General features: G+C 38.5%; 2 protein-coding genes and 1 non-coding gene across 3 annotated transcripts in view; 2 read left to right on the forward strand and 1 right to left on the reverse strand.

Moving 5' to 3' along the window:
- Window positions 1-6113: 6113 nt before the first annotated feature.
- On the reverse strand, window positions 6114-27561 carry LOC107483818 (uncharacterized). The gene is made up of 6 exons (XM_016104466.1): window positions 27470-27561; window positions 16801-17005; window positions 16530-16621; window positions 15835-16163; window positions 6484-11302; window positions 6114-6363 (listed from the first exon to the last, which is right to left on the reverse strand). Exons 1-6 carry the CDS (start codon window positions 27559-27561, stop codon window positions 6114-6116), a joined length of 5787 nt encoding a protein of 1928 aa, XP_015959952.1.
- LOC127742765 (small nucleolar RNA R71) lies at window positions 16331-16438 on the forward strand. The gene has a single exon (XR_008004174.1). It is a non-coding gene; the product is annotated as a small nucleolar RNA R71 (small nucleolar RNA).
- The window catches only part of LOC107485450 (uncharacterized), a gene marked incomplete in the record, with an annotated part of 8074 nt that continues 7739 nt past the window's right edge, over window positions 27500-27834 (forward strand). The window contains 1 exon segment of the mRNA XM_016109191.3: window positions 27500-27834. Coding sequence (XP_015964677.1) covers window positions 27722-27834 — 113 coding nt within the window.

Genomic DNA, 27834 nt, shown 5'->3' on the forward strand with positions numbered 1-27834 from the left:
AAAATCTTATGCATTTTAAACATAAAACATTAACTTATAATCTTGTAATAACTAATAACACAAAATATTAAGGTTTACAATACTTAAATTCCACATAAGAATAGCCATCATCCATCACTAATAACACAAAATATTAATTGTGTATGATGACTGGATCACCGGGCCAATTTCAGGTGACCTGAGCTATAACCCAGACCCGATCTAAAATAATGACCGAGTCTATTTTTGAGATACTTATTCAATCCTAAATCCGATAAAATCACACCAAATTAGCTCTTAAAGTGTTCGAAGTCGGACCGAATCTTCGGACCGGATCGAGCCATACACACCCCTATCCAAAACATATTATGTTGAGTTCAAGTTTTTTTTTTTTATTGATATTGTTTTCGGGTCAAATTCGGTCATTCTTCAGGTAATTCAATTCGCTCCGTACATTTGTTAAATTTATTTTTTTAAAATAAAATTTTATTAATTTATTGTATAAAATTTATAAATTTATATATACTAATTTTGTGTCTAATCGATCGGTCTTATTTCAAATCAATTTGAATTTGGGTCAAAATAGATCTTTTACTATATTAAAATCAAGTTTGGATCTAATTAAACCTACTCTGACTCGATCCATGTACATTAAATTGTAGCATTGTTTCAATTCTAATGCATGATTAGAGGTGGGAGTCAGATACTAGAAAGCTCTATTCGATCAAACAACGAGGACCTCTATCCATTCCTGTTAAAAGAAATGTCCTCCATCTTTATTTTTTACACCGCACGAGTCCTTATTTATTGATATATGTGGAGATCCCCAAATATCTGTGTGTATTAATTAAAAAAATCTATCAAAAAAGACACAAAATAACGAATATAATATAATATAATATCATTTAACTTAAAAAAATAAAAATATAAAATGAAATTAAAATACAATAAAAAAATAATTCATCATTTCAAAGTTTAATCTTTTTAAAAATTTGACATTATTCATCGATTATTTATTCCATTTCTCAATTAAAATTTTAAACTTATCTTTTTCAATCGTAAGATTAATAATTTTATAATTTATTATCAAAATTTTTTTTAATTATTCAATTTTATAATTATAATTATTTATGATTCACTGTCATTAACGATTTATTATGGTGACATTGATCATCATTTATTAATTGTTAAGTATGCATTTTTTGTAGTACAGAAATCATAATTTTAAAAAAATTATTCAAGTAAAAATTGGTTAGTGAATAAAAATCTTTTTCTTTTTACAACATCGATTGTTTTACAAGCAAAAGTTCCATTTTTCTTTTAGGGAATCAGTTATACTACCTATCCAATTGATTAATTGAATTATTGAATTAATTAGCTGAGAAAAATAATTGGTTAGATATCTTCAAAATTTATCTTTTTCTTTTTATACAAACAACTAATTAATTAAAAGATTTTTTTAATCAAGGTGAATTTTATGGTGTAGAATGTAACTTTTTTCTACACATATAGAACTTAGGTAGAAGCTTTTAAAAATGGACATCTGTTGTAATGTTCTCTATGTCTAATCAAGTCTTGCAACCTTTTGGTTTATCAATAAAATAATTTATCAATAGAATTTAGATGGAAGCTTTTAAAAATAGACATCTATTATATTTTTTATGTCTAATCAAGTCTTATAGTTTCTTGACTAATCAATAAGATAGTTTGCAGTGATTTGTCTCTTTATATTAAGTATCAACTGAAATTAATTTTTGAATGCAAATGTTAATTAATTAGGCGGATTATTTTTTTTTTGTAACAAACCATTTAAAAATTTAAACCATACTTAAGTTTGGACTTAAATAAATCCCCGCTTTTCATTACTATAATTGATTAATTATTATAGTTTATTATTTATAATTTTATCAATCGTCCCTGACTAAAGAAAGAGAAAAAAAAATACTAATAGTCACTTTTGATTATTTTAATCAAAAACAAAATAAAATAAAATATTAAAAAAATAAAAATTTGATTTTAGAAAATGAATCATTATTTTTAGATAAAACTTTTTTTGTTGCAATTTTTTTCTTATATTATAAACATTATATATGTTATAATTTTTTAAATTTTTAAATATTATTTTAGATTTTTTTTAAAAAAAATAAAATCGTACGATAGAAAATATTCATTTAGAAACTAAAATAAAATATTTCAACATTTGATTTTTCTATAAAACAACTATACATATAAATTTAGTGTGCAAGCATAATAATTATAAAGGTTAAAATATAATGAAATAAAAGTATGGTCATACTATTCATTTAAATTGAAATAATTTATTTTCTCAAATTTGTACCAAAATTGGTGTGGCCAAACTTATGTTTTTCATAAATCAATAAAAAAAACGAGATTGTACGTTGGTATTTAATTTGAGTTTCATTGTTTTTTTTTGGAAATAATGCTCTATTAATTTATTTATTTATTTATTTATTTTTGTCTTTATTAATTTATTTATGTTAAAAAACCTAAAAGGGTTATACCATATTTTTTTTTGTTGGTGAACAATTATACCGTATATTAAAAAATATAAAATAATTATTTTGGCTCAAATTAAAGTATGGTCTAATTTTTAATTGGCCTGTTATAAAAAAATATAACTCATTTAATTAACACTTTCATTCAAAAATTAATCTCAGTTAACATTTAATATAAAGAGACAAACACTGCAAACTATTCTATTGATAAACCAAAAGACTGCAAAACTTGATTAGACATAGAGAATATTACAACAGATGTCTATTTTTAAAAGCTTCCACCTAAGTTCTATATGTGTAGAAAAAAATTACATTCTACACCATTGTACAGAATGTCTTTTGTACGATCTAGGAAGAGGATCGGGAACCTGCGGGTTGAGTCGGATGTTGGATCGTCCAGATGGAGAGGATGGGAGGTACCTGCAAAGACACTCCAACGCTCAAGTCAGAATGGATCTGAGAGGTATAAGGTGTGGGGAGTGAATGAATACCTGGAGGGACTTGAGTCCTCTATTTATATGCGGTGGTGGTTATCTTATCTTTATCTTATCTGGCTAAGATAAGAGTCCCGTTTGAATTCGAAAGTTAGTTAGGAGCTCCAGAGGGCCGGTTCAGGGCCTTCTAGAGAGATGAATCGGATCGACCCGAGGAGCCGGGTTCGGGTTCGGTCATGGGCCCGGGATCCGCGGACCGGATCCGTAACAGTTGCCCCCGCAGTGGGAGAGCGAGTAAGGTCGGTTTCTCGCTAAGAGTTTGGGACGTTTTCTCATCGTGTCTTTGGTGCCGTTCGAGTGTTCGTTTGGTGATGAGGTCGGTTTCTCGATTTCGTTTAGGTAAAGGATTTCGTTCTGACCGCATCTTTGGTCTTGACGTGACCTTTCCGTGCCTGCTGCGCCTGTTGCGTTCTTTGAGGCGTAATTGATTAGCTTGCTTTTCCGAGGGGGCATTTATTGTGGGAGGGTTTTCCCTTTTTTGCCCCCGTGAATTTTTCATTGCGCCCAGGGTTAGTTGTGTCTTTTTGCTTTTTGAAACCGTTTTGGTTTTTATTTCCCTCGTCCGTTTTTTTCTTTTCAAAAGGGGACTCTTCATTTTCTGAAAAGAAAACTCCCTGGTGGTTTTTTGCTTCCTGGTGCTGCTCTGCTTCTCCTCATTTCCCTGTTTTCCTTCGAGTTTTTCTTCTAACTTTACCAGGTTGGTATATTCTTTTTTGCTTTTTCTTTCATACGTTTGTCTGTGTGTGCCTTTTTCTGTTCTTGCCATGTTTTGTTTTGCCTGCTTCCCTTTTTGTTTTGCTGTGTTTTGGTGTTTCTGTTGAGTTTGGGGAAGGGGCTGAGCACCGCCGTTTCCTACTTTGACTGTAGTGGTGTTTAGGTTTTTATTTTTTGATACTGTGTAGTGTTGGTAGGCTGATGGTGGTGCTCCTCCCTTGTTTTAGGTATGCAGCGTCGGAGAAATGAGAGTGTGGGTGCCCCGGTAGCCCCTTCCAGGGGCGTCCCCAATCGCTACGGTTGGGTGACCAGTGATGTGTGGGGTGTTCCGTCGCGGATGACGGAGGGTGATCTCCAACGGCTCCGCGATCAGGGGGCAATTTGTGGTGGTGGTGAGGAGGAAGGGCGATACGAGCTCGTACTTCCTGATGCCGACGAGCGCGTTTGCTACTTGAACCTCCGTTCACCCACCGTGCCGGACTGGATGTGGGTTTATGAATCCATGTTTACCCGGCTTGGTGTGCGGTTCCCATTTTCACCTTTTGTTCAGGGTTTACTTAGTCGGTGTTCCGTGGCACCGTCTCAGCTTCATCCGAACAGCTGGGCGGCTGTTCGGTGTTTTGAGTTGGTGTGCCGGTATCTCGAACTCCCGGCTTCGGTTCCCGTTTTCCTTTTTCTTTTCTTGTGCACTCTTCCGACTAAGGAGGGGAAGCACAAGAAAGGATATATGTCTTTTCGTGCTCAGCCTCATCGCCGGATCTTTGGGTTGTTTGAGGATTCGTTTCATGGGTTTAAATGGGAGTATTTTAAGGTGCGCCCCGTTCGGGGGCACCACCCGTTTTGGCTTACTTTGGAGGGCGAGCGCCGGTTTCCGACCTATTGGAATTTTGGTGTCGGGCCGTCGGTTTTAACTAAGATCTCTTATGATGATTTGTCTCGGGAGGATAAGGATATTGCCAAAGTTTTGTGGCATTTGTTTGGCGAACGCCCGTTGAATCCTCGAGACGTTATGGGGGATCCTGAGGCCTGTCGGACATATATTGGTGTGTTTCGCCTCCTTTTTTTTTTAACTCCTCTCTTGTTTCTTCCTTTTAGTTGAGATGGCTGGTGGGCTGACTACTTTGGCAAGGTTGAAGGCAGTGTTGGCTCGGGAGGAGGGGTCGTCGTCTCCTTCTCCTGCTCCGACCCCGGCCGCAGATTCTCAGGCTATTCCGCAGGAGGTGGTTCCCTCGGGGGTGCCTACTGGCGTTGAAGCTCCTCCCGGGTCGCCGGAGGTCGTTGTTCTGACGGCTACCGAGGCTTCTCGGAAGAGGAGTAGGACGGAGGAGCAGGGTAGTGAGACCTTTGAGGAAGAGGGCTTGGTTCCTAGTGTGATGGACCGACGTTTCGATGCTACGGGTTTCATTGATCAGCACTTAATGCCTGGAACGGAGTCATTTTTTGATGGTTGTGATGTCTCGTTTCAGGCTGAGTCGGTCTATCGTGCCCTTCTTCGCTCTGCCGCGGTTGTTCGGAAGGCCGAGCCTGTGATGGCCCAAGTGGGTTTGTTGGAAAAGAAGCTTCGGCAGGCTCAGGCCGATGTGACCAAGTTGAAGGAAGAGCTTGAGACTGCCAAAACTGCAAAGGAGAAGGCGGAGAAGTCGTCGGAGGATGCCGGGGCGAAGATACTCCGTCTTGCCGGTGTTGAGACTTCGCTTCTTTCTCAACTGGCTGAGGAGCGGAAGCGTTCCTCAGATGCGAGTTCTCAAGCTGCCTTGATTCTCGCCGAGTCGGAAACTCTGAAGGCTGAGGTCGAAGCTCTGAAGAAGGAGAAGGCGGCTTTGTTGGCTGATGCTGGGGATGCCGTTGCTGCTACCGAGGAGACGATGAAGGCGCAGTTTCTGGTGTTGGCCCCTGGTGTGGATGTGTCTGTGACGGGAGCATTCAAGACCGTCCGTGATGGGCGGATTGTTGATATTTGAGTAGTTTCTTTGTATTTAGTTTTGAACTTTGTTTAGAATTGTTTCTAGTGGCTTGAGAGCCGTAACTTTGTTTTGTATGATATTTTCGACCGTTTTTTTTGGTCTGTGTACGATCCGTTTTTGGGGCGTTTTTACTTGGCCGTTTGGGCTTTAGGTATTTTGCTTATCATAACCGTTTGATTGGTCGGGTTTCTTGGATATCCGTGTGTTCGGCCTGGGGGGTGATCAGTCCTCCAGTGGTGGCCGCGTCTTTATTTTTTGAGAAACGGTAGTGACTCGTAATGTAGATGCCGATATCGTTTCGTCGTAAGACGAGGTCATTGTCCGCGAATTCTCGTCGGATGACGCCGTGATTGTACCTTAGGCTGATCCTTTGTTTGAGTGCTAACTCTTTGACATGGGCTATGCTTCTTTCTTCGTCCACGAGGTCTCATTCTGCTTCTTCGTCGTTACCTCCAACCGTTTTTCTGGTGGCTGGGGTCCCCGATTTCCACTGGGATGACCGCTTCTACGCCGTATGTTAATCGGAAGGGCGTTTCTCCCGTGCTCGTTTGTGGTGTTGTTCGGTATGACCACAGGACTGATCCCAACTCATCTGCCCATAATCCCTTGGCTTCGTCAAGTCGTTTCTTAAGTCCTCTAACGATAATTTTGTTGGCGGATTCCACCTGTCCGTTTGTTTGGGGATGTTCCACCGAGCTGAAGCGATGGGATATATGCAATCCTTCTAGGAGTTCTCTGAATTTTTTGTCTGTGAACTGGGTTCCGTTGTCGGAGATGATGACCTCGGGGATTCCGAACCGGGTAATGATCTGTTACCAGACGAATTTCCGGCATTGGGTTGCCGTGATGGAGGCCAGGGGTTCGGCTTCAATCCATTTGGTGTAGTAGTCTATGGCAACGATAAGATATCTGAGTTGGCCGGGTGCCGTGGGGAAGGGCCCGACGAGGTCGACTCCCCAACTGCCGAATGGCCGTTCAGCCGATATAACACTGAGTTGGTGTGGGGCGGCTTGGTGGAAATTGGCATGCCTTTGGCATTTGTCGCAGCTTTTTGTTAGTTGTATGGAATCTCGAATGATCGTGGGCCAGAAATAGCCGGCCCTGATGATCTTTTGGGCTAGCGTTTTTCCTCCGATGTGGTGACCGCAGCAGCCTTCGTGGATCTCGCAGAGTATGTATTCCGTGTCCCCGGGTTCGACACATTTAAGTAGGGGCTGCGAGAATCCGCGTTTGTATAGTTGTCCCGCAATGATGGTGTAGTTGGCGGCTTCTCTTTTTATTCGCCTCTCCTCTTTTGGATCTGGTGGTAGGACTCCGTCGCGGAGATATTGCCAGATCGGGTATGTCCAAGACTCCCGGTTTGAGGATGTTAGGTGTGCGTTGATTTCTGTTGATACGGAAGGCGACTTAACGACCTCCTGGATTAGCGATCTGTTGCCGTGTCCTGACTTCGTGCTGGCTAGCTTGGAAAGTAGGTCCGCCCTGGCGTTTCGCTCCCTGGGGACGTGTTGTATGGAGACGTTTTCGAATCCTTCTTTTGATTCATAAACTTTATTGAGGTATTGTTGGAGCAGGGGGTCTCGGGTTTGGTAGCTCCCGTTGATTTGGGAGCACACCACCTGGGAATCGGTGTTAACTTCGAGTACCTTGGCGCCGACTTCCCGGGCTAGGTTTAGGCCTGCCAAGAGGGCCTCGTATTCTGCTTGGTTATTGGATACTGGAAAGTCGTATCTTATTGATTGTTCGATTGTGATCCCGTTTTGGTTTTCAAGTATAATTCCGGCGCCTCCGTGGGTGGAGTTTGACGAGCCATCGACGTGCAGTTTCCATGGTTCGGGTGTCAGTTTGGTCGGAGTCATTTCAGCGATGAAGTCGATCAAGGCCTGTGCTTTGATGGCGTTTCGGGGTTCGAACTTGATCTGGAATTGGGATAACTCGATGGACCATGCTAGCATTCTTCCTGCTAGGTCGGGTTTTTGTAATACCTGTTTGACCGTTTGGTCGGTTCGGACCGTTATGGGGTGGGCCTGGAAGTATTGTGGTAGTCGTCGGGATGCCGAGAGGAGTGCGAAAGCCAGTTTTTCTAATCGCGAATAGCGGGCTTCTGTGTCTTGTAGGACTTTGCTTATGAAGTATATGGGTTTTTGTTCCTTTTTCTCGTTTTCCCGGACGAGTGCTGCTGCGATTGTTTCTTCCGTTATGGAGAGGTACAGGTATAGTGTTTCCCCTGTTTGGGGTTTTGCGAGGATTGGAGGTTCCGTTAGGACCCTTTTGAAGTGTTGGAAAGCTTCTTCGCATTCTTTCTCCCATTTGAAGGGGGTTCCTTTTTTCATAAGTTTGAAAAAAGGGGTTGCCTTTTGGGCCGATGCTCCGAGGAACCGGGATAGTGCGGTTAGTCGGCCGGTGAGTTTCTGGATTTCTTTGAGGTTTTTGGGACTTGTCATCTCAAGGACGGCACGGCATTTTTCTGGGTTTGCCTCAACTCCGCGTTGCGTGATCATGAAGCCGAGGAATTTTCCTGCTTCCATTCCGAAGGCACACTTTGTTGGGTTGAGTCGCATTTGGTGTTCTCGCAGGGTGTTCATTATTACCCTGAGGTCGTCGGTTAGTTGCTCACCGGATTCCGTCTTGGCGAGCATATCGTCTATGTAGACTTCAATTTTGTTTCCGGCTAGGCCTCGAAATATTTTGTTAACAAGTCGCTGGTAGGTGGCTCCGGCGTTTTTCAAGCCGAAGGGCATTACTTTATAGCAGTAGGTTCCATCTGGGGTGATAAATGCTGTCTTTTCTTCGTCTGGTCGGTGCATCGGGATCTGGTTGTAGCCGGAATAGGCGTCCATGAAGCTGAGGTATCGGTGGTCGGATGCCGCGTCCACTAGCCCGTCGATGTTTGGTAAGGGGAAGGCGTCCTTTGGACATGCTTTGTTGAGATCTGTGTAATCAACGCACATTCGCCATTTCCCGTTAGATTTTTTTACTAGTACGACGTTGGCCAGCCAGGTCGTGTAAGGGAGTTCTCGGATAAAGTTGGCTTCAAGTAGGGCTTTCACTTGTTTTCGGACCTCGGCGGCTCGGTCTGGTGACATTTTCCGTCTTCTTTGCGCCACAGGCTTGGCTAGGGGGTCTACTGCCAGATGGTGAGACATTAGGTCGGGGCTTATTCCCGGCATGTCGGCTGGCGTAAATGCGAACAGGTCTTTGTTTTGTTTCAAAAGTTGGGAGAGTTCTTTTTTGAGGTCGTATGGGAGGTTTCTGTTGATGAAAGTATATTCTTCTTTGGTTGGCCCTATCTGTAGTTTTTCCATGTCTCCTTCTGGTTTCGGTCTAGGTTGGCCGTCTAGTCGCGCGTCTAGGTCGGCAAGGAATATTCCGGCTGCGTCCCGGGATTTTTTTCTTAGGGCTAAGCTATTGTTGTCACATTCGGCTGCGACTTCCCGGTCTCCGTGAATGGTTCCGATGGTGCCGTCGTCGGCCCTGAATTTCATGAGGAGGTATTTGGTGAAGATGACTGCCGAGAAGTCGTTAATCGTTTTTCTCCCGAGAATGACGTTATAGGCTGTGGAGTCTTTTAGGACGACGAATTCGGATAAGATCGTCTTTCTCTGATTGCTCGTTCCTATGGTAATGGGAAGAGTAACTGAGCCGTCTGGCTTGAGGAAGTTGTCTCCGAGGCCCGTGACGCCGTGGCGGTGCGTTTGGAGGTTGTCGTTGCGGAGCCCGAGTTTGTCGAAGGCTCCTCGGAAGAGGATGTTGGAGTCGGCACCGGTATCCACCAGTATTCTTCTTACTAGTCCTGTTCCGATTCGAGCTGATATGACGAAGGGGGCGTCTTCGGCCGAGGTGCCGTGTTGGCAGTCCTCGGGTAAGAAAGCTATCGTGCTGTCGGCAATGGTGACTGGGTCGTGGTGCTTGACGGCCATTATCTTGAGGTCTTTTTTCATTGTTAGTTTTGATTTATTTGACACGTCCTTGCCCGTGATGATGTTCACTATGATGGTCGGATCTTCTTCGGGGTTTTCTCTGGGGGGTGGTTTTTGAGTTCTCGGGTTGCGTCCTTCTCTTTCTGGTGATTTGTCTCTGTCGGCGCGCCTTGGTTCTCTGATGATTTTGACGAACTTTGGGAGTTTGCCGTCTCGTATGGCCTGCTCAAGAGCGTCTTTAAGATCGTAACAATCTTGTGTTTTGTGGCCGTATCCACGGTGATAGTCGCAGTAGAGGGCTTTGTTTCCTCCTGTCCTTTCCTTGAGTGGTCGGGCCCTGGGGATGACGCCTCGATCTGCTATTTGGTGGTATACCTCAGTAATTAGTGCTGTTAGGGGGGTGTAATTGGAGAATTTTCCTATTCTTGGTGGTCGGTGGGTCGGTTTAAGGTGGTCTCTTTGGTTCTCTTTGGGTGGTGCGTTATGACGGGGAGTCGGGTTGCCGTGTTGGGTGGCGACGTGCTGCCGTTTGTTGGCAGCGACGACCTGGCTGACTTCCTCGTCGTTGATGTAATCTTTGGCGACATTCTGGATTTCGTGCATGGTCCATACTGGTTTGGTGGTGAGATGTTTGCGAAAGTCTTCATTCATGAGCCCGTTAGTTAGGCAGAGGCTGGCAACGGAGTCCGTGAGTCCGTCGACCGTCAGGCATTCGTCGTTGAAGCGGTCAAGGTATTTTCTTGTGGATTCTTCTTGCCTTTGTGTGACCCCTAACAGGCTGATGGGGTGTTTGGCCTTGGTGATTCGGGTTGTGAACTGGGCCATGAATTTTTTTGTGATGTCGTGGAAGCTGGTTATGGATCCGTTCGGGAGGGCGTTGAACCATTTGATCGCTGGTCCGGCAAGGGTTACTGGGAAGGCTCTGCATCGGATTGCGTCGGAAGCTCCTTCCAAGTTCATTCTGGCCTCGAAGGCCGTTAGGTGTTCTTGAGGGTCTTTGGTTCCGTCGTACTTCATGTCGGTGGGTTTGTCGAAACCTCTGGGGAGTTTTGCTCTTAAGATTCCTTCTGTGAAGGGTGTAGCTCCCATTATGGTGTGGTCGCTTCTCGTGCGTTTGGTGCTTCGGTGTCTCCGGTCTTCGTCCGAATCATGTTGATGACTTAGATCCCGAGAAGCGCTGCGATGGTGTTTCTTGTCGTATCGCCGTTCAGGCGATTTCTCGCGTCGGCGGTTGCGTGAGGTGCTGCGATTGTCTCTCCTGTTGTGTTGCCGGATTGGCGACCTGCCGCGGTGGGATCTTGACCTGGAAGTTGCCTGGCTTCCATGCTCGTTATTGTGTTTTTCTCTGTTAGTTAGTTTGCCTTCAAGTTCTTGGACCCGGAGACAGAGATCCTGGATGATTTGTGCCGCTTTGTCCTTGGCTTTCTCAGGATGTTGTGGGTCCATCGTGATGTGTTCGTTTGCGTGGTGGATGGTGCTTGCTATTTTTGCTTGGTTTGTGGCTTCATGGTGTTCTGAGGTCAGACGATGCGGTTGGGAGTCGTCCTGGCTTGACGGGTTATCCTCCAGGATGCCCTCCATCCGGTTTGACTGGCGCAGGTCCCCACAGACGGCGCCAATGTACAGAATGTCTTTTGTACGATCTAGGAAGAGGATCGGGAACCTGCGGGTTGAGTCGGATGTTGGATCGTCCAGATGGAGAGGAGGGGAGGTACCTGCAAAGACACTCCAACGCTCAAGTCAGAATGGATCTGAGAGGTATAAGGTGTGGGGAGTGAATGAATACCTGGAGGGACTTGAGTCCTCTATTTATATGCGGTGGTGGTTATCTTATCTTTATCTTATCTGGCTAAGATAAGAGTCCCGTTTGAATTCGAAAGTTAGTTAGGAGCTCCAGAGGGCCGGTTCAGAGCCTTCTAGAGAGATGAATCGGATCGACCCGAGGAGCCGGGTTCGAGTTCGGTCATGGGCCCGGGATCCGCGGACCGGATCCGTAACAACCATAGAATTCACCTTTAATCAATTGTATTCACAACGAGCATGCCTTTTTTATTGATGTCTACGCCATCGAATAGATCAAACATACAATTTATTATATAAATTCTTCTTAAATAATTCACGTTGATCCTCGTTCTTCTTCCAGTAATAGTTTAATTCAAAAGAATAATAAAGATTGAATATATATATTAATTTACAATATAACACTTGAATTTGAGAATTCAGATTAGTTGAAGTTATTCCTATATCGAACTCATGATCGTATTCATATAACATAAGGATGGAAGTGGACTGGCCTACTTGATAGGAGATCGTGATTCGACTCATTTTAGGTTCGACTGTGTTCGTTTTATTAAACAGTTTAGGCGTAGGTTTTTATAAAACCTATTAGTTAAAAAAGTCAAGCCATAGACTTAAAAAAAAAGTCTACAAAACTAGTTAGGTCGGGTCATCAAAATATTTTTTTGTAAAAATAAGTTATTCTTAGTTTATATTTTCAACTATTCACTTATATTAAATATAAAACAAAACTAAAAAAAATTAATAATCAAAAACTAATTAAGATTGTAGTTTTTTTCCAGAGCAAGAGTTTATAGATTGTAAGTATGGTTATAATATGTAATTAAGTATTAATATATAAATGACTTTTTTTTTTTTTACAAATTATGAATTATACATTTTAGAATCTATTTAATGTCAATTTAGATTTTTTAAGTTTATTATTTTCTTAGTTCTATTTCATAAAACAGAATTTTTAAATAGGTTCATGGACTTGTCAGATTTTAAACGGACCGGACTTGATAATAAAAAAAGGTTTATAAGAAGTAGTAAGTTTAAATTTGGACTGTCTATTTATAACATAGATCAAATTTGTCAAAACCAAAACTCGATTCAGTTTGATCCATTTTTATCTCTAATAAAATATATTAAATTAGAATTAAAGTCACAATTAATAGATATTTTATTTTTTACTGTTTTAAATTGTTAATGATAAAATTGTAGAGATCAAATAGACAATAAATAATAATTTATTAAATAAAAGATAACATTTAAAATTAAATAACATATGAAAGACTAATTAATATATAAAATTAAAAATAATTATTTAACAATCATTTAAGATCTTAAAAATTATATTTTATTATATAGTCATTTAATAATCCAAATATTTAGGATTTTAGGGTCTATCTAATCTTTTGCCATATTTGTTTATAGAAAAGATATTACATGAATATTACTGTTCCTTACGCAATGTTAAAGTCTCTTCTCTTTGTAACGGTAAAGACCTCGGTATAAATTATTTTGAGCTCTTGTACCATGAATCCTCCCAACTACAAGTCGACCACAACTTTCCTGGTAAAAAATGACGCAGATCATCGAAGGTCAAAGTCAGCGAGTGAATAGTGTTTATTTTTTTAAAATTTTTTGAGTTAGATATTAATATAATTTTTATTTTTTTAGTTTTCGAATGTTTAAGTATATTTTTTATTTTTATTTTTATTTTTATCGAATATATTCAATATCTGATTCGACCCTATTTGCAAATTTACTGATTAAATTAGATTGAATTTGACGATAAAAGCGTAAATATTGGATCCGATCCAATTTAATAATTTATTGCAAATACATATTAACAATTACCTGATATGTATTTATCTATTGCTAGTACTTATGATGACAAAGAATTGTTATCAAGAGGAACCAATAATATAAGAATAAGTCGGGACATGATTAAGGGGGTACCGTTTACTTTTTCTATATTACTCTCTATTTTATTTGATTTTCGCTCATTTAGGCATCAGAGTATTTTTGCAGGTTTTAACCTCTACTCATGTACTTGGAGTAACTGAAGTCTCGATTTTTTGTGTTGGTGACTCTATCGAATATTCAAACATTTGGCACTGGTGCAGAATTTATAACCCACAAATTAACTGGCAAGTGCACCGGATCGTACTAAGTAATACTTCAGGTGAGTGAGGGTCAATCCCACAAAGATTGATGGATCAAGCAATAATGATTGAGTGATTTACTTAGTTAGACAAGTAGAAAATAGTGTTTAAATTTCAATTGTATTAAACAGTAAATTCAAAAAATTAGAAAACATGCAATAAACAGTTTGTGGGGTCACAAATCATGAAGGATTGGATTTGATTTTTTTTTTTGGATGCAGGATTTGGTTTAGAAATCAAATGAATTGATTTTGGTTTGATGCACTTGGCGCCTAACTTGAAGGTTGAGAAGTTAAACTTGGGACCACCCGAAGGCAAAGCCTTCCTGGCGCCCAACTTTCTTTTTATGGCGCCTAACTTCACTTGAGTGGCCCCCAATTTTCAGAATTGCCAAGTTAGGCGCCACCCCTCTCAAAGCATTCCTCTGCAATAGCCTTGATGTGGCGCCTAACTTCATGAAAACTCAAGTTAGGCGCCACCCTACTCCAGTAGCCAATGCCCAATTCAATGCATAGTGTGGTGCCTAACTTTAAAACGTCAAGTTAGGTGCCACCCAATCCGACTTCAACTCTTTCAGGGTATCTAAAATTCTGTCTTAATGCACATGTTTCTGTTCTAATCACTCTGCATAATCCAAATACACATAAAACACAGGAAAAATAGTATAAACTCAAACGAAACTAATAAAATTAAAAATAAAAAATTTAAAATAAAAATCAAACTTAAGGATACGAAAGCATCGGGTTGCCTCCCGACAAACGCTTCTTTACTGTCACTAGCTTGACGGTCAGCTCCTCTAAGGAGGAGGATCATAGGGGCTCAGATCTTCACCCCTCACTGTGAACTTCTTTCCTGTGCTCCCATTGATCAACTCTATATGCTAAAGAGACAGGATCCTGTTCACTGTATGAGGCAGGATTGGGTATGCAGTGAATACCACCTTCATTCCTGGGGAGAAGTCTTAAGTAGGAATCTTTTTATTTCTCCATCCTCTGGGTACTTTCTTCTTTTTGAGAACCTCCTCCTTGGTAGATGATGCATTCCCGACATCAAACTTAGGTTTGATGTCAGGGAAAACTTTGTTGATTGTCACCAAAGGAGATTCGAGCTGCAGATCTTGTTGTGCATCATCAGGGGGTTCTTGAAGGTTTGGATTAATAAGCTTAGTCTGCATGCACCTCTCCTCTTCACCTGCTGAATGCATATCTTTGAAGACATGAAAGACCAGTTGCTCATTATGCACTCTAAGCACTAATTCACCTTCTTCCACATCAATCAGAGCTCTCCCAGTGACTAGGAATGGTCTTTCTATTATTATAGAGGCATTCTCATCCTCCCCCGTGTCAAGAATCACAAAATCTGCTGGGAGGAAGAACTTACCCACTTTGACCAAGATATTCTCCACTAATCCATATGCAGGCTTTATAGATTTGTCTGTCATCTGTAATGCTATCCTTGTGGGTTGTGCATCTTGGATTTGCAACTTTTTCATCACAGACAAGGGCATTAAATTGATGCTTACTCCCAGATCACATAACGCTTTCTCAAAGGTTGTGCTCCCAATGGAGCATGGAATTTGAAAACTCTCTGGATCTGGCATCTTCCTTGGCAAGTTATTCTGAATGATGGCACACATTCCTTAGTCAGGACCAATATCTCATCTCCCTTTAAAGGCTTCTTCTTTGACAACAACTCCTTCATGAATTTAACATAGAGAGGCATTTGCTCCAAAACCTCAGCAAAGGGAATATTGATTTGTAACTTTCTTAAAACTTCCAAGAACTTTGAAAACTGCTTGTCCTTGGTCTCCTTTTGAAGTCTCTGAGGATATGGCATCTTAGGCTTGTACTCAGGAGCCTTAGGCAATGTAGGATGAGTGTCAAGAGAGACTGGGAAGGGGTTGTCTGCACGCCTAGGAGGGGCGTGTATTACTGTGTCTTCAGTCTGCTCTGGAGCTTCTTTTTCAACCTGCTCCTCAGTAACTTATGCTTCCTTACTTGCCACATGTCCACTTATCAAGGTGATAGCCTTGCACTCCTCTCTTGGATTTGGAGTTGTGTTACTAGGAAGGCTATTAGTGGTCCTCTGATCAATTTCAGCAACTTTTGTGGCTATTTGACCTATCTGAACCTCCAAGTTCTTGATTGATACTCTTGTTTCCTATAAAGCTTGCCATTAGTGATTCCAAATCAGTGTTCTTCTAAGACTGAGGAGTTGCTTGCTGAGATGACTGAAACTGGTGGTTATTGAAAATGTTCTGATGGAAATCGCCCCGAGAATTATTATTAAAATTCTGTGACCTTTGAGGTTGCTCTCTCCACCCTTGATTATAGGTCTTTGCATATCGATCATTATTGGGTTTCTAAGAGCATTCCCCATATAGTTGACCTGTTCAGAAGGAGATTGAGCATAATCATAATTCTCACCTTGCATAGAACTACCAGTCATGTCATAAGGAGCCTCTTGAGAGACATTCTGAGTATTAACAGCTGAAACCTGCATCACACTCAATTGTTGAGTAATCATATTCATCTGCTGAGACAAAATTTTGTTTTGAGCAAGATGAGCATCAAAAGCCTCTACTTCCAAAATGCCTTTCTTTTGAGGGATCCCAGAATTCACAGGATTCCTGTTAGATGAGTAGAGATATTGGTTGTTAGCAACCAACTCAATAAGCTCAGTAGTCTCCTCTAGTGTCTTTTTCATGTGCAATGAACCACCTGCAAAATTATCTAAACACATTTTGGACATTTCACATAAGCCCTCATAAAAGATATCCAACTGGGTCCATTTAGAAAACATGTCCGGAGGGCATTGCCTGGTCAACAGCTTGTATCTCTCCTAGGCTTCATAGAGGGTCTCACCATCTTTCTGTTTGAAGGTCTGAACTTTCACCCTTAGCTTAGTCAACTTTTGTGGTGGAAAAAATTTAGTCAGAAATTTAGTGACCACCTTATCTCAAGTATCCAGACTCTCATTGGGTTGAGAATCTAACCACAGATTTGCTCTATCCCTCACAGCAAATAGGAAGAGCATGGGTTTGTAAACCTCAGGATTTACTCCATTCGTTTTCACAATATCACAAATCTACAGAAAATTAGAAATAAATTGATTTAGGTCTTCCTGAGGAAGTTCATGATGCTAACAATTTTGTTGTACAATAGTGACTAGCTGTGACTTCCGTTCAAAGTTGTTTCTAGCTATAAGAGGCACCACAATAATTTTCTCATAAAGATCTGTATTGGGGCAGTGTATGAGCCAACAACTCTTCTAGGTTGTTCATTCTCATTTAGATTTGCCACATTGGCATTGACAGTATGATTATGATCCATTGTGGACTCCACAGCTTCCTTTTCAAAAGTCTCACTCAGATTTTCACTAGCCTTGTAAAGTCTAGCTTGTTGCAAGCGCCGCCTCAAAGTCCTTTCAGGTTCAGGATCAAAATCTGTAAGAAGTTCTTTGTCTTTGTTCCTGCTCATAAACAAACAGAAAATAAGAAAAGTGGAATTCTCTACGTTAGAGTTTAGAGAATTCCTAGTGAGATAACCTGTGTAAAGAAATAAAATAAAACACTAACTAATTAAAGCTAAAAATTTTCAAAAATGATGACTAAAATTAATGACATAAAAATTAAAGTAAAATTAACTAGGTAACACCAAACTTAATTTCAGAAATTAAAGAAAAAATACTAGGTAGAATTTTCGAAAATTAAGGAGCAACAATTAAATAAAAATTAAAACTAAAATGTCTAATCTAAGCAATCAAACAACTAACAGTTGTTAATCACAGTCAATCCCCGGTAACGACGCCAAAAACTTGGTGCGGAATTTATAACCCACAAACTAACCGGCAAGTGCACCGGATCGTACCAAGTAGTACCTCAGGTGAATGAAGGTCGATCCCACGATGATTGATAGACTAAGCAACAATGATTGAGTGATTGGCTTAGTTAGACAAACAGAAAAGAGTATTGAGAGTTCAAATGCATCAAATAGTAATTCAGAAAATCAGAAAATAAGCAGTAAATTGAGGTGAACTATATATGGAGAAAACAGTTAAGGTTTTAGAGATATCTATCTTCCGGATTGACTCTTCTTACTAACTATTTTAATCATGCAAGATTCTATTCATGGCAAACTATAAGTGACTAAACCCTAATTCCTTAGACTTTTTTACTCTCCTCTAACCTTCATCAACCGCCAATTCTTTGGTCACTTAATTCCAACTAGAGGGTGAAGTTCAATTCTAGTTTATATGCCACAGAAACCCTAATTACCCAAATATAAGAGGATTATATATCACGTATCCCGTTAAGTCCAGATAATTAGAAGTTTAGGAGAAATTATTTTCAAGCTGTTATTCAAGTATAGAGCTTTTTCAAGTTATACAAGAACTCAATTAGAACAAGGGTCATACTTTCGTTCCATCCAGATTAATAAGATAAAGAGCAAAAATAATTCTTGAAATAGAAATCAATACATGAATTAAAATAGAAAAATAATAGTATCAATCCATACAATAGGCAGAGCTCCTAACATTAACAATGGAGGTTTAGTTGCTCATGGTTCAAAGAGAAAACTAGGGTTCAGAAAAACTGTAAGTTGTGGAATGCGGTAAGAGAGAAGATGAGCCCGAAGGGCTGATTCTTTTCCCTTTTAGATGTAATCCTAATTAATGTAAAATATATTTTTTAAAACTAAATAGTATATTTTTCTATTTGTAAATAAAATAAAAGTTTTAATCAAAACCTAATTAAATCTCGTTGCATAGCTTGATGGATGCGGGATCACTTGGATTCATATAAACTGGCGCCTAACTTGGAAAATTTCAAGTTAGGTGCCACCCTTGCAGTGCTTCCAGGGTGTCTTTTGCATTGAATATGCGCCACCCTTGCAGTCTTGAACATGAGTGTTGGTGGTTGAACTGGCGCCTAACTTCACTTTTGTGAAGTTAGGCGCCACCCAGGCAGCCTTGAACTTAGAGTTTGTGCTTCTTCCGACGCCTAACTTGGAATTCTCCAAGTTAGGCGCCATTTTGCCAGCGTTCCTTTGATGGAAGTATAGACTATTATACATTTTTGGAAAGCTCTAGAAGTTAGCTTTCCAATGTCGCTAAAATCACGTCAATTGGATTTCTGTAGCTCAAGATATTCTTGTTTGAGTATAAGAATGTCGGGGTTTACAACATCATTCGCTTTCTTCCTTTTCTGCTACAAAACTCCGTCAAATCCATCCGAATGCTACCTGAAATAAACATAAATTGCAAACAACTCAAAGTAGCATTCATAGTGGCTAAAAGTAATTAAATATTGATTAAACTTAGTAATTCAAATACAAATTCACTAGGAAAAGATAGAAAAGATGCTCACGCATCAGGTACCATATGTGGGAAACTTACAATCTTCATGTCATGAGTCGTTGCTGATGCAAATAAGGAAATATGGCGAATGTGCAAGTACTCCCACAGACACCTCATTTTCATGGGGCAGGTCAAGATACTATGGAGAATGATCTAAATAATGGTGGAGCACGACAATAAAGTGTTCACCAAATGAGAGAGGTCGAATTCTTCTAGAAGTAGAGTCCATAAAAAGTGTCGCAATTACCAATAACCCGTTGTGATTAAATTAGCAGCACTCCTTTTGCTACTAGGGTGTTGCGTGTTGCTTGCCTAAGAATTTTAATAAGCAAACATATATGAAGTATGAAAGAAGAACAAATTCATAAGAATATCTCACAACTTTTGAAGCTTGGATACATTTGGAAGGTGTTGAGAATGACATCCATTTGCAAAGCTTTCTCTATCACTCTGTCAAGGTCGGCAATGTAATGGTTCAATTTCCTACCTTTTGGTTCCATAAGTCGTTTCACCGATATCTTTTTCAAAATTTTTGTGCATTTTACAACTAGACGGACACAAGCAAAAACACGAGAATTTTCTCCTTGGTATTGAGCAAACAATAGGAGGAACTATTAAGGAATACTTGGACCGCTTTAATAAAGCATCGTTGGAGGTAAATACTCGAGTTTCTAAAGTTATTATTTTGTGCTTGATCATTGGTTTACAGGAAGGGGATTCCAGACGACATTTAACTTCCAAGGATTTGACTTCTATGGAAGAGATATAATAGGTGGCATTAGAATGCTTGAGGGGTGAAGATTGGAGTCACGGATGGTTGCATTTGAAAGGAAGAATTCCATTCCTTTATTGAATGTAGGAAGGTCACTATCCAATCTGGCATCACGACCACAAGTATCAAGGGTTGGTAAATTTGCTAATTATACACCATTGAATGCCCCTATAGCTGAGGTATATCAACAAAATTTTCAGAGATGCATTTTGCCTAAAGCTTGGGCAATTAAATTCATGGCCAACCTAGAATTGCAACTTCTTGTATGACTATCATAAAGCACATGAGCATTGAACAAAAGATTATTTTCGCTGGAAAGATGCCCTTGAGCAGGCAATTAAGCATGGAAAGTTGAATGAATATATGCATTATGTCTGTTTGCCAAGGAAGCCCTATGGGGATGAGGATGATGATGAACAGGAATGACGCAATCCTACGGCAAATTGGTCACCTCATCAACAACACAATGACATGGTCCCAATAATAGTTAATGTTGGGTTGGAAATAACAGATTCTCAAAGTCTGTAACTACGGTTAAAAATGATATGAGGATACTTACTGTAGAGTTCCAGAAGCAAACTCCAATTCCTAAAATCAAATTTACGACTGATGATTTTAATAGCGGTATGTTAGGCGACAACAAACCCTTGGTAATCACTGGAAAACTCGGGAATGGAGTAATAAAACGAATTCTTGTAGATACAGGAGCAGACTCGAATTTGCTTCTCAAGAATGAATTTGATTCGCTGGGTTTTAGAGGATGGTCACTTGAAGCCTCACTTACCTAGAGTGGTGGCCTTAGGTGATTACTTCATCAAACTTGATCGTGGTGTAGATTTATTGGTGAAGGAGACATGATAAAAGTGGTTCAAGCTGAATTTGTGGTATTAAGGGATTTCACGACTTACAATGTAATTTTAGGACGTAAAACCTTAAATGACATCTCAACCTTCATTTCTACCAAATTTTTTATGGTGAAAATTTTGACTGATGATAATAAAGTTGCAACTTCAGGGGGAGATCAAGCTGTAACTATTACTTGTCATAACACATCACTTAGCATGAGAAGTAAGACTAAGGAGGCTACATGTGTATTTTTAGTGGATTTAGACTCCCATGTAGAGGAGATACCTAGGCCAAGGCCTAGTGGAGAATCGAAACAATTCCAGATTGAAGAGATTATCAAAAAGTACACAATGATCAACAGAGACTTATCTTTTCTCGTAAAGTCGGAAAATGTAGGAGTTCCTTAAGGCAAATTGCGATTTATTTGTATGATATTGATAAACCCCAATTTTGTGGTTTATCTTGTGTTAAATTCAAGGGATTTTATCAACTTATCTCACATTTATTCACTAAAATAGCATGGTTTTTAATTTTCCCTAATATGTGCTTAATGATTGAAAACATACTTTTTAGGCTTTAAAGTAGTTAAATTTAATTCACTTTAATTCCATTCGATGCCTTGATATATTTGTTGAGTGATCTCAGGGTTTATAAGGCAAGAATTGGATGGAAAAAGTGAAGAAAAAGTATGCAAAGTAGAGAACTCATGAAGAAATGAGCATTTGGAGGATTCAAGGCCACGCGTACGTGCCACCCACGCGTACGCATGAAACGGAATTTTGCCAAGCGACGTGCACGCATCACCCACGCGTACACATCACCCACGTGTACGCATGACACTGGTCATGTGACCTCATTCAAGGAACACGCTGGGGGCGATTTCTGAGCTCAAGGAGGTCCAAATCCAACTCATTTCTAATACTTTTGAATCCAAGAATTGAAAGGGAATGAACCAAGTAGTAGTCATAGTTTAATTTTTCATCGTGTTTCAGGTTAGAATTATAGAGAGAGAAGTTTCTTAGATCCAAGTTTTAGTTCTTGTTTTTAATTCAACTCTCTTTATATTTCAATGTTCTATTGTCTTGATCTTCTTAGTTTCTCTTGTTAATTGCTTTATGTTGCCATTTTTACTTTCATGAACCCTTGTTAGATTTTTATTTTCTCTAATGCAGTTTTGTGTTCCCATGTCTTTTTATGTTTATCTTAGTTGCTATTGTTGATTTCTTACTTATGTTAGTTATAGCTTCTTTTAATTCTTACATTTTGTGATGTTTACTTTTATTGCACTCTAGGTATTTGATAAAATATTTTCACTAGTTATAGAGTAGTTTTCCACACTCTTGGCCTAGGCTAAGGGAATTGAGTGACTTTAAGTCATTGGGTCTAATTGGATTGGTGATTTAGGTCCCTTGTTGATCAATTTGAAGTCCATTGACACTAACCTAATATTAAGCGGCAATTGACAAGAAAATTAAAAGGCAAGAAAGTAAATAAGCATGCAAGAAATTAAATGAAAAGTAAATAAAGCAATAAAAATGAAAATTAAATGACAAAAAGAACTTTTGGCTAGGATTGGAGAATTGAGGTCACTATCCTTGTCTAATAACCATATATTGACAATTATGAGGGACCAACACATTAAGTCTACTTCTATGCTTGAAGTATGTCAAATAGGCTTGATTAACATCAACTATAAGTCCCAACCTAGCCATTAATTAGCTTAATAGTAGGTTAGTGTCAATGGACTTCAAATTGATCAACAGGGGACCCAAATCACCAATCTAATTAGACCCAATGACTCAAGGTCACTCAATTCCCTTAACCTAGGCCAAAAGTGTGGAAAACTATTCTATAACTAGTGAAAATATTTTATCAAATACCTAGAGTACAATAAAAGTAAACATCACAAAATGAAAAAATTAAAAGAAGCTATAACTAACATAAGCAAGAAATCAACAATAGCAACTAAGATAAACATAAAAAGACATGGGAACATAAAATTGCATTAGAGAAAATAAAAATCTAACAAGGGTTCATGAAAGTAAAAATGGCAACATAAAGCAATTAACAAGAGAAACTAAGAAGATCAAGACAATAGAACAATAAAATATAAAGAGAGTTGAACTAAAAACAAGAATTAAAACTTGGATCTAAGAAAATTTGACCTAAACTACCCTAAATTCTAGAGAGAAAGGAGAGCTTTTCTCTAGAATTCTAACCTAAAACATGATGAAAAACTAAACTATGACTACTTGGTTCGTTTCCTTCCAATTCTTGGGTTTAAAAGCATCAGAAATGAGTTGGATTTGGGCCTCCTTGAGCTCAGAAATCTCCCCCAGCATGTTCCTTTAATGAGGTTACGTGACTAGTGTCATGCGTACGCGTGGGTGACGCGTGCACGTCGCTTGGCAAAATTTCCTCTCACGCGTACGCGTGGGTGACACGTACGCGTGGCCTGGAATCCTCTAAATGCTCATTTCTTCACGAGTTCTCCATTTTGGATGCTTTTTCTTCACTTTTTCCATCCAATTATTGCCTTATAAACCCTGAGATCACTCAACAAATATATCAAGGCATCGAATAGAATTAAAGTGAATTAAATTTAACTATTTTAAGGCCTAAAAAGCATGTTTTCAATCATTAAGCACAAATTAGAAAGAATTACAAACCATACTATTTTAGTGAATAAATGTGAGATAAGTTGATAAAATCCCCTGAATTTAACATAAGATAAACCACAAAATTGGGGTTTATCAAACATCCCCACACTTAAACTAAGCATGTCCTCATGCTAAACCAAGAAAGACAAGAAAAGGGGGTATGAACATTCATTTAATGCAATCTATCTACACGAATGCAACTAAATGCAAAATGCTTCTACCTACTTGGTCAAAAGTAAATCAATTCCCAAGTACTCATATGAACATGTAGGGCTAACACAGTATGATAATTCATGAATTCCACCAATTCAAATATCAAAATGAAGTATAAGCAAACTTGCAAGAAGAAAGCTCGTGAAAGCAGGGAACAAGGAATTAAGCATCAAACCCTTACCGGAAGTGTATCCACTCTAGTCGCTCAAGTGTATAGGGTTGATTCACTCAATTCTCCTCTAATCATACTTTCCAAGATTTGTTTTTCATCTAACAATCAACAATTATTCAATGTATGCATACATTTATCATGAGGACTTTCTACAAGGTTATAATGGGGCTAGGGTCAAGGCAAGGATGTATATGGTCAAGTGAGCTTGAAATTTGAATCTTTGATTAACCTAAGCTCTCACCAAATACATATAACAACCTATAAAATTCAAATAAAAACCTAACTACCCGTTTTTTACTTTTTTCACACACTCATGCATTCTCTTTTCAATTCACATCCCATATGCATTGATTATTATTGAACTTCCTTTTGGGACATTTTTGTCCCATTTTTATTGCTTTCTCTTCTTTCTTTTTTTCTTACATTTTTTCTTTTATTTTTCTCATTTTCATTTTTTTTTCAAACTAAAATATATACAAGAGTATCAATGCATATGGTTTAAACATTTAATGCATGAGTATGTATCCAATTCTCAATATCTTCAACAAAAAATACAAAAACACACTTTTACCTCTACCAATGTTCCCAAACTTTCTTTCCACTTAAATGATACACACTCTTAGTAATCTAAGTTAATCAAAGATCCAAATTAAAGAAATTTATTATTTTTCACTTAGGAGTAGTAATGTGCTAAAATTAAGAATAAAAGAGAATTAAAATAGGTTCAAAGTTGACTAACGATGGTACATAAAAGGTAAGACTATTCGGGTAAGTGAGCTATTGAAATGACAGTCTCAATCATATAAATGTATTCATACACAAAATAATGGACATAAAAAATCAAACAAATCAAAGATTACAATCCTAGAAAAAGAATAATACACACAAGAATAAAAATAGTGGTTATATGATGTAACCACACAATTAGGCTCAAAGCTCACATGCTTATGTGTTCTTAGCTCAAAAATCATGTTCCAAAATTAATTCCTTCAAACAAGTTCAACAAAAATTTTTAATTCAAATTGGTAGGGTGCCCTAAAACAGTTTTCTTGAAAAAGAAATCATCACTTCAACCAAGTAGTCCTAGTGAGAAAGAAATGGTAAAATATGTATAAACTCTAACTATCATGCAACCTAGTATGCAATGCAACAACTAACTAACAAAGAAAATTGGGAATCGATATTGGAAAAAGAAATTGTTACCCACGGAAGTCGGTCTCGACCTCCCCATACTTAAAGATTGCACCATTCTCGATGCATGCGAAGATGAGCAAAGTGGATGGGTTGTCACAACTGATGAGCTCTTCAAAAGATTGTGCGGAAGGACTTGCTTATCGCCCTATTTAAAAGCTTTTCCTTTTCCCTCTTAGTGGCCAGCCTGAAAAGAGAGAAAAAGAAAGAAGATTACACCCAAAAATAAAGATATCAAAGTAATTAGAATATAGGCGGGGCTAATGCCAAATAAAAGTAGGATTCTCGACTACATGGTAGCTACAACATGTAAGTGAGAAAACAATATGAGCTAAGGCATATCAACTAATACTTGATGCAAGAGTAAAGTCAAAGCATAAGTAAATGACATGAAAAGCACTTGGAGTATCAAGTTCAAACAATAATTGACACAAACAAGATTAGTGATAAGCATTGGAGATTTCGGTCCCATTCTAACTCAATGATAATTAGGCACAAAAACAGACAATAATGAGTTAGAATGGATTAAAGCACTAATCTTGCGTGTGGGGCAAAATTTACAAATAATAAGTAAGAAAAAGTGGGTTATGAAAGACAATGCAAGTTTATATAAATACACAAAGAATACAAGAGTCATAAAAAATTAAGCATTGACCTAAAAATTTCATCACCCAACAATACCAAACAAGTCAAGAAACACCAAAATGATCCAAAAAATTCTCAACAGTTGAGTAGAAAAATTTAACACCAATGTTAAAATCACAAACTTACAAAATAAAATAAGAACAAGTTACGAAAATAATATTACAATACAATGAATGAAGATATACAAATGCAATAGATAAAAAAAATGAAAGATAAGAAAAATGAGAAGCGAAAATTAAAAAAAAAGGGTTGAAAAGAAAACGGAAAAAAATATTAAAAAATGTTGAGAAGTGAAAAGAAGAGGAATAAAAAAAACAGGGGAAGGAAAGAAAATAGAAGAAGAAAAAAAGAAATAAAAAAGAGAGAGAGAAAAGAAACATAGCAGGGCACCCTTTATTTGAATATGGGATGCAATGCGTATGCGTCAAGTACCTTTCGACATGTCGGGGATTGATCCGTCCTTAATGTCACATCAATTTGTAAGTTGCAATTGAGCCTTCGATAAAGTTGGTTGTTCAAAGACATCGCAAAATGTCTTTTAATAAGGCCATTGAAGTTAAAAAGCAAGTCAAAGGTTTGTTAGATGCAAGATTTATAAGAGATTTAACTTATTTCGAGTTAATACTCAAAATAGGTCCTGAAATTTGATCTCAAACTCAATTTAACCCTCCAATTTTTAATCGACCCAAATTGTATCATGAAACTTTAAAGCGTGACTCAAGTTAGTCCCTTCATTTATTTTCGTCACCGGATAGATGAAGTGGCACGATTAAATGACATCGTTTTGCTGTTTGCGCCTAAATGACGTTGTTTTACTCCTCCTCCTCTTCTTGTTCCTCCTTCTCAATGAACTTTCCACCACCCTATTGCTATCTCCCTCAATCATACCTTTCCAACTCCACCATCTTCACCACCATCACCACCACCCCCTCCTCTTCACCTCCCCTTCATCCACCACTCTACCATTACCCCATCACTCCTTTCTCCATCTCCTTCTTTTTCCACCTCCTTAGACAGAGAATACCACAAAAAAAACTGAATCATCCAAGAAACCCTCATCCTCATCACAACCAAGAAACTCGACGACAAGTGAAGGCTCAAAATCCCATCATCATAATCATCATCATCATCAATTTCACTTGCATGCTCCACCATCTCAACAAGTAGAAGCAATGACGAATTAAAGTGGAAGTAGGTTGAAAACTATTGCTGGAGCCATGGCTGCTTGATGTTACAAAATCAAGTTGTCCCATTTGTCATTGCATTGATTCTATGAGAAAAAGAGAAGAAAGAAAAAGAGAGAGGAAATTTACTAATCAAATTGAGGAGGTGAAAGAAGAAGGGAGGAGGTGTGTAGGAGAAGGGTGATGATGGGGTTGGGAAAGTAAGACTAAGAGTAGTGACAATGAGGTGGTGGGAGGTTCAAACATTAAGGAAGAGGAAGAAGAAGATGTGGAGGAGTAAAACGATCTCCTTTAGGCGCAAATAATAAAATGACGTCGTTTAATTGTGTCACGTCATCTTTTCAGTGACGAAAATAGACAGAAGGATTAACTCGAGTCACGTCTTAAAATTTCAGAATACAATTTAGGTCAATTAAAATTTAGAGAGCTAAATTGAATCAAGGTCAAATTTTAGGACCTATTTTGAGTATTAACTCACTTATTCTACTTGATAGTTTAAGATTTAGTTTGGTAAAATTTTTCGAAAAGGTATTTGTGTTGTTTAAAAGTATAAATTTTTCATTTTGTGTTTGGTAAATAAAAAGGACGATATACTTGTATTTACAACTTTTAAAAAATCATAGTATTTTCAAAAACAACTAAAATAAAATTTTCTAAAATTAACTTATATTTTTTAAATTTTAAAAGTCTAATACAATTTTATATATTAACTAATTTTTAAATTTAATATTTAAATTTATATTTTTTATAATATTTTTAAATTTTAAAAATTATTTTATCAAGTTAAACCTAACTCAATTTACGAAGAACTGGAAATTACGGTAGCAGGAAGAGGTTGGGAAACACGTGGCTTACAGAGGTATGTAATTCGGAAAACCGCAATCCGATAATTACCTCAAGCTTTCATCGCCGCCTTTGTTGCTCGTTCTACCTACATACGGATTACGGAACCCAACAACCAAACTGGAATCAATATCTCCCCTCATTAGCCCAAACAAACAAATAAGACAAAACAAACGAACAGAAAAAAAAAATAATAATAATAAAGGGGAAAAGTCCCTTCACTAGTTCACACAACATAACTCAGATTTTTCACAATCACTCACACTGAAAATTTTCTCGAGAAACATCTGAGAATAGAATAGAATGGAATCGACGCCGGTGAATTGGGAAGCTCTGGACGCTTTGGTAATCGAATTCACCAAGTTGGAGAACCTAATCGAAGACGCCACCGCCACCGCCTCAGCCGCCGCAACCAC

The sequence above is a fragment of the Arachis duranensis genome, chromosome 1 (genome assembly GCF_000817695.3).
Source record: "Arachis duranensis cultivar V14167 chromosome 1, aradu.V14167.gnm2.J7QH, whole genome shotgun sequence".
Taxonomy (NCBI): domain Eukaryota; kingdom Viridiplantae; phylum Streptophyta; class Magnoliopsida; order Fabales; family Fabaceae; genus Arachis; species Arachis duranensis.